Source organism: Balaenoptera acutorostrata, chromosome 2 (genome assembly GCF_949987535.1).
Source record: "Balaenoptera acutorostrata chromosome 2, mBalAcu1.1, whole genome shotgun sequence".
Classification (NCBI taxonomy): Eukaryota; Metazoa; Chordata; class Mammalia; order Artiodactyla; family Balaenopteridae; genus Balaenoptera; species Balaenoptera acutorostrata.
The window spans coordinates 64134164-64142146 of NC_080065.1; the positions used below are offsets into that span (position 1 = coordinate 64134164).

Consider the following 7983-nt stretch of genomic DNA (forward strand, 5'->3'; position numbering starts at 1 on the left):
GCTGGTCACCTATCTACTAAATGACAGACCTAGATATAGGATCTAGGTCTTAAGTGTATTTGTCCAGTGTTTTTTACACTTTATGAACAAGTCAGAAAAGATGCTGCCAAAATAACATTTTTATGCAGAATTGTATTTTTTGTTACTGTTGTACTAAGGGAGAGAAATCATAATAGAAAAAAATGTTAAGAGGTTAATTTGGGAGGAAAATAGATATGTAAGGAGAGAATAAAATGTTTTTTCAAAAATTTTAGCTCAATTTCTACGTCATTTTCTGGGGGGAATACCCATTAGGGTTGGTGGTCTGTATTTTTCTGTTTTGAAAGCAAAATTAAGTAAAAACTTCTGTGGTACTTTCCTTGCATTGCTCTAGCAGTCCGTAGCATCTTTTTGGATGAGTGTTGTACTTTTTATGTAAAGATTAGCAAATAGTAACAAAGGGGAAGAGGAGCTTTTGAAACCCCAAGCTGAATTGCCTGTCTCTTCTGTGCCACTGCCATATCTTGTGTATACCTTAATTGTTGAACCAGTCATACTGTAGCATGCTGAAGACTGTGTGTCTGCACTTCAGGATTATAAATTTCTTTACATTCTGTCACCTAGCATAGGGCATAACTTACTCTTTACTTAGAAAATATTTGTTGAGTGACTGATTAATCATATAATGAAGCTGTATTGAAGCAAAAAGCTATTATTATCGCCAGGGTAAAAGAGTATTTATTTCCTTTTATCTATTTTTTAAAGACTTTCTACATTTGTCCCTTCTAAGGAACAGTATCAAAATATTTTAGGTCCTTTGGAACTTTCAGTTCCTTAGAGAAAAGGAGAAATAGATTTTTTTCCCCAACCCCAGGGGTTCTCCATATTTTTTTGAATACTTATAGTTCATATGAGAATATGAGTACACAGCACTGATTCAAAATATACTATATTTTCACTATATTAAAGGGGATAGAATAGAAATATTCAATAATGTAATTGTCTTAATTTGTATCATATCTTAATTTATATCATGGCTTGTTTAATGGAGACCACATTGAACCATATTTGCTAAGCAAGGCAAATATACAGACATTATATTTTTATTTATCAGTTTTGTTTTCCTCAATGAATATTTCATGTTTATGAAGAATACAGACTACGAAGATGAAAAGGCTTTGAAGAATCCAAAATATAAAGATAGAGCTGGAAAACGCAGGGAGCAGATCGGAAGTGAAGGAACTTTCCAAAGAGATGATGCTCCTGCATCTGTTCATTCGTAAGTGTTAAATTTTAATTGCTTGAAAGAGTCTTTGTACCATAATCACATTCATAGGGTAATGTGATTTATAGGGCTATATAATCTGATAGGTAGCCTTTAAAGGAATAATATAGAACAAGATGGAAACTCTACATCTGTTTACATTTTCCTCTAATATTGGTATTGCGTTATTCCCTAGAAAATTACTGATCATATATGTAAGTATACATACAGATTTATCACATACAAACTTAAACACACATATATATGCATAGCTAACATTGTAGCCACACAACTGAGTGACCATACTTTTATATATTAGATATTTAGGAGGCTGGGCTAGTAAGAAATTGGTATGGACTGATACTTTTAATAGTTATTTCAGAACTCAACTGCTTCTGTTCTTGACCCTGAAATACTATTTTTCTTACTTTTTTGGGGTGGGGGGCGGCTGCGTCGGGTCTTAGTTGTGGCTCGCAGGATCTTAGTTGTGACATGTGGGATCTTTCTTTGCGGGGCGCAGGCTTCTCTCTAGTTGTGGTGCGTGGGCTTAGTTGCCCCGTAGCACGTGAGATCTTAGTTCCCCGACCAGGGATGGAACCTGCATCCCCTGCATTGGAAGGTGGATTCTTAACCACTGGACCACCAGGGAAGTCCCTTACTTATTTTTGATCCAGTTCTTTTCTCTTGGTAAAGTAGCATTGATAAACATGAAAAATGTAATTTTGAAGCCTACAAAATGATTATATTTCTGCATTTTATCATATATTAGCTACATTTTGTTTCTCAGAATATAAATTCTAGGTTTAGTTAACATTTAAATCTTTCATGTAGAACTAACAATTAGTTACTAAATTTTGACTTATTATCATTTTATTGATTCTAAGATACACTACTTGGATAGAATTTTACAGTTACATGTGACAGCAGTTTTTTCTTAATGGTACATAGACTAACAGTGCATCTTAGGATTTATGGAGTCACATTTTATGAAATATAGCATTTTAAATTAGATATGCTAAGCAACATAACAAATATATATATATATATTTTTTTTTTGATTAATTAATTTATGTATTTTTGGCTGTGTTGGGTCTTTGTTTCTGTGCGAGGGCTTTCTCTAGTTGTGGCGAGCGGGGGCCACTCTTCATCGCGGTGCACGGGCCTCTCACTATCGCGGCCTCTCTTGTTGCAGAGCACAAGCTCCAGACGCGCAGGCTCAGTAGTTGTGGCTCACGGGCCTAGTTGCTCCGCGGCCTGTGGGATCTTCCCAGACCACGGCTCGAACCCGTGTCCCCTGCATTGGCAGGCAGATTCTCAACCACTGCGCCACCAGGGAAGCCCGACAAATATATTTTAAGGTTTAATATTTTTGAAATAATTGCTAGAGAATATGAAGATTGTATTACAGTTAAATTAGAAGACAGAAATGAAAAATGAAATCCATTGGTCTGACATTGCTTGGGTTATCGTTATTGGAGAGCTAATTTACATATTTTGTAGAACTGAAAAGACAATGTGATAGAACATAAAATTAAAATACCCTTAAATTAGCAGATCATAAAACAAAATGCAAATAGTTAATGAGAGGTTTAGTTTTGTTTTATTTTAACTTTTTTTGTTGATGTTAAATTCACAAATGTAAGTATCAATATCAGTGATATATCATAAGATTAACACATTGCAGAATACACGTCTTGGTCAAGAAATAGAAAATTATCAGTAACCCCAGAAACCTACCGTCCTAGTGTCCCCTCTTAATCACTATTTCTCTCTCCTCCCCAAAGGTAACTTATTCTACTGACTTCACCAGCATCAGATTAATTTCACTTATTTTTTAACTTTAAATAAATGGAATAATTTAGTATTTATTTTGTGTCTATATTCTTTTTGTCCAGCATTACTTTGTTATGTTAGGTACATTTTATTTTCATTGCCATATAATTTTCTCTATGAATATGCCACAGTTTATCGACTTTACCACTGATGGACATCTGGATTGTTTCTAATTTGTGGTTATTAGATTTAGCTGCAAAACATTCCCTTTTCTGTTAAGTAGTATATGTAGGAGTAGAATTTGTGTATCTTCAACTTTATTAGGTAATGCCAAATAGTTTGTAAAGTAGTTGTACGAGTTATTTTTATTTCATGAATTTATTATAAATGTGACTTAAATGGTCTTTTAGAAATCAACTCTCATCTTACTTTTCTCTAAAGTGAAATTACTGATAGCAATAAAGGTCGGAAGATGTTGGAAAAGATGGGTTGGAAAAAAGGAGAGGGCCTAGGGAAGGACGGTGGAGGAATGAAAACTCCGGTAAGACTCGAGATTTCTTTCATTCTTTATTCTTGTAACGGATATATTTACTGTACTTACTATATGCCAGGTGTTGCCTTAAGTGCTAGGAGTATTGTAGCAAGCAAAAAGAGACATAATTACTACCTTTGTGGCAATCATAGTTACCAAATATATGTGTTTATGATTTGTTTTGTTTTTAAAGTTCTTAGGAAGGCTCTTAGAGTTTTTTCCTTCATCAGACTAGGATAGTGAATGTTATTTCCTGAGCCAGAAGTTCTTCTGTGTCTTAGTTATTTTTACTGACTTCTTTACTGTGCCTTGTCCTAACATGCAAGAGCAATCACAGTGTTACTTTATGAACAGGCAGACTCTGTACTAGCTGGAGAATCTGTTTTAGGTTCAAGATTCAGAGCATGTAACAAGCAATAGAGAGAATCATGTCCGGAAAACAACACAGTGGTTTAATTCTATGGTCCCATGGTTCATCGGAGGTTCAGATTCTCTTTCACAAAAACCTTACAAAGTAGTAATATGATCAAAGAACTTTCTTGATGATTACTTGGTACCTAAAGAAATAATGGGTGCATCAGTGTGAGTTTAATGTAAATTTTCTCATTTCATTGAGGCAGAGTGGGATGAACATGGGTTTTGTAGTCAGGTTAGAATATGTGTTCTATCACTAGCTGTGCGACTTAGGGCAAGTTTGGATTTCAGTTTTCATATGTAAAAATGGGGATAATGAGAACTCTTTCAGGGATGTCTGAACATAAAGCCCCTAGGATGGGGCCTGACATATATTAGGCACTCAGTAACTGGTGGCTTATAATGGTTCTCATAATAATGCGAACTCCTCCCCTCCTTTTATGAAAATAAACAAGTTCTCTTTTTATGACTCTTAATGTTTAACTTACCTGTTCACTTACTTAGGCGAGGCTTGGACTGTAGGTTTAAATACATCCATTGCTTTTACTTCTCGTTAGAGTAGATGACAGATTGATTCTGCAGCATCTCAGTGAAATTTGGTGATTGCTATTTAAGGAGCATTCTGTTTTCTATAGAGTCAACTGTACTTATTGACAAGCAAGACAATGTAGAAAAATGAGTTTGAGTTCCATGTATAATCATGTATTTATTCCTGTATGTATTTGATGTTTTTGACAGTTCTTTCTTATGCATCAGTCTTTTCTAATTCAAAGAATTATAGTTAAAGTACCAAATTGGATACAGCAGATTTCAGTGTGTTTAGATACTACAGTAAGTTCTCTTCTTAACTTTTGGTAACAGATCCAGCTTCAACTTCGGCGAACACATGCAGGCTTGGGGACAGGCAAGCCATCTTCAATTGAAGATCTTCACCTTCTCCAAAACAAGAGCAAAAAGAACTGGGAGAAAGCACGAGAGAGGTTTGCTGAAAACTTCCCCGAAACTAAATCTCAAAAAGATGCACCAGGGACTGTGCCTTGGGTCAAAGGGACTGTAGAGTGAAGGTCAGTCATAGAACACAAAAGCTTTTTTATAGAATTTGGAAACTCTTGTTTAATTGCATAAATTTTCTCTCCAAAAGAGTCAGTGGCATGAGGGAACCGTGTCACGATTTACCCCCTCTTGATTCAGAAATGTGTAATAAAGTGTGGTTTGCAGTTTTTAAAAAACATTTTTAAAAACTAATAAATAGTGACTGAGTCGAGTTATGCTGTGGGTGGACTAAAGTTCACAGGGCACAGATGAGCTTATCAAGCTTTGTTACTTTATTTTGTCATTTGCAAGACCCATATAAGCAACTAGCCATATAAGCAAAATTCATGTAACCACTAACTTAAATGTACATTTGTCCTTGTCTCCTTATATTCATTATTGTACAATGCATAACAAAAGAAACATCGAAAGTTTATAAAAACAATTCTGACTATATACATCCTTGTTTATGCCCTTTAGGACCTAGGTAGAAAATGTTGAGAAAACATGGGTAGTGGTGTATAAATGTTATTATATTTGAAATAACCCAAGTAATATTATTGAAGAGCTAATGAACAGCTGACATGTTGTAGAAAATCAGTCTCATTGTTTTCTTCTGTGAAGAATCTGTTGATTTGTACTATAAAGCATTTACCTTTGGTTTGTTTCATAGCTGAAATATTTAGATATGAACAATTGAGTACAGTATTGAAATATTCAGTGTGCTGGCATTTGTAGTTTTGATAAATCCCATTGCTGGCAATGGAGTTGTGCCAGAAAAATCTGATTTCTACTGAAAAAGGGTTACCTAGCCAAGGCCTCAAACTCAAGATACTTATTGAAAACGTCTTCAAATGCAATAAAAAACATTATAACATCAAAAAGAATGATTCATTGAACCAATAATTTAAACATACTGGTCTGCTTTGAACTCATGACCAGACAGAATTTTCCTCTGTAAATTGGCAGCACAATAATGAAAGGATAACCTCAGATTTTCGGAGACTGCAGTGCAGCTTTCTGAGTGCAGGTGTCACCGCTCTGCCAGTTAACACTGTTCTTTTCCTTTCTGTTCAACTTTTCTCTCAGCTTTTTGCTGGGAAATCAATGCTGGAACTGATCTTTTCTCATAATGAATATAAACTATATAGCTCCTTCATCTACTATAAAGAAATGTCTTCAAGATATAGAAATAGGAAAGGAAAATTCTGGAAAAAAGTATGCAATAGGGAAGATAATTCAGAAAGAAAGGCTACCTGTTGGAATTTCTAGTCTTAATGTACAGGGTACTTGGGAAGAAAGGGGGGGGTGTGGAAAGAAAAATAAATGTATTACTAAAGATGAGACATATGACCAAACAATTGTCGTTATTAAAGGCCTAAGATGGGAAAAACAGAGGTCCTATAACTCTAAAAATCTAGATTAAGTATTTTTCTGTATCCTTTTTGGCCACCTACATACCCTAACACATACACATATATGTACATTAGACTTGGAGGCACTAGGAGTGTCCTGCATTATTTTCTCTAAAGTAGAAAAATTACTCATCTAAATGTGGTTCTGGTGCCGGTGCCCTACATATAGGTAACAATATAGGACCCTCAGAGTAAACTTGCTTCTGGTAGATCTCACTCATTGGGTTAGTATACAACTGTCTATGTAATATTTCCCATTTTTATTATTAGATTGTGGAAAACTTTTTCATTGTTTTCTTTTGTTAAGAAAATGGAAACTTGAAAATGGTGATAAAAATTGAAATATATGTGATATTTGCTTTATTAAAACCCTTTGCAGATCTAAAGTCTCAGGGCTATACTATATACTGGTTAAAGCACTGAATAATGTCTGGTTCTATTTCTACCTGTGAAATGAGAATATTTAACTCTCATGTTTGTCTTGAATAGAAAATGGGAAAATGTATGTAAAAGCACTTTGTAAACTGTAAAAGTAGTACAAATGTGAGCTTCTGTTTGTTTAGAAGCATAAATATGGATTATGTACAATTTGAATTACACATAAAGTTGTTTTGCGTCTAATATTTAAAACTATAGTTTATTCATGCAGTATAAATTTATTAACTTAATAGCCTTTAAGTGTTTAAGTGGAGCTACAAGCTGCTGAATTTTGAGAAATCTAACATATTTTGCCAGAACATGAGAAGCTGGCAAAATAGAGAACAGAAGAAACCATCACCATTACTGTAAAATAACAGAAATTGTTTTCTAGAATTAAATAGCCAGGAAGCATTTTTTCTCAGAAAGGGGGGGATTTTTTTCTTTCTGTTTTAAAAAGTTTTTACTTCTGATGTTTCACTTACTTTAGTTGTGAACTTATGAAAAGTTATGGTTCACCCAATTCAAACACCTTCCAACTTTTCATGTAAAAGATTATTTCTTAATTTGGCACATTTTCAAAGAGCAGGCAAAAGAAATAGAAATTTCCAGCAAGGAGAGATTGTATACAAAGGCCTTCCTAATGAGTTGCAGGACAGAGGGATGTGCTTGGCAGGGAGCCAGGAAGGCATTTCTAGACCTAGCATCTAAAGGTGTTCTCAGGAACAGCTGAAAGTATTTTCCCCATTGTGTTGTTCTAAGTGTGCTTCTTATTTTTGTAGGGCATCACTTATATCTCTGCCTTGAATCTTTGATCTAAAACATTTCATTTTACTTTTTCAGGCTTTAAAGTGGAAATACATTTGGATTCTTTAAAATGAGTCAGTGTTTACGTGTGTGTCTATGTGTATCAGGGCCCAGGCTTTCTCTTTGCCTTTCTGCTTTACTCTTCTTAGTGCGGGCTTATGGCATTGTAGTTGCAAAATGACTTTTGGAACTCCAGTCGTCACAGTCATGTCCAAAACAGAAGAAAGAGGAAAGAGCAGTATTCCTGTTAGTTCTCTTTTATCAGGAAAGCAAAAGCTTACTCAGAAACTCTCACAACAGACTTCTACTTAGGGTTATTAGCCAGAGCCTGATAACATTACTGCCCATAG

The 7983-nt window shown here is 34.8% G+C and overlaps 1 protein-coding gene across 2 annotated transcripts in view; it reads left to right on the top strand.

Annotated features, from left to right (window-relative positions):
• Positions 1–7032, top strand: part of AGGF1 (angiogenic factor with G-patch and FHA domains 1) — a 46559-nt gene extending 39527 nt beyond the window's left edge. For both annotated transcript variants that reach the window (XM_007175886.2, XM_007175885.2), the window contains exons 12-14: positions 1131–1258; positions 3458–3557; positions 4824–7032. In XM_007175886.2, the coding sequence (XP_007175948.1) occupies positions 1131–1258; positions 3458–3557; positions 4824–5024 (429 nt within the window). In that variant the 3' untranslated portion in view covers positions 5025–7032. The remainder of the gene's footprint in view (positions 1–1130; positions 1259–3457; positions 3558–4823) is intronic.
• Positions 7033–7983: the final 951 nt, after the last annotated feature.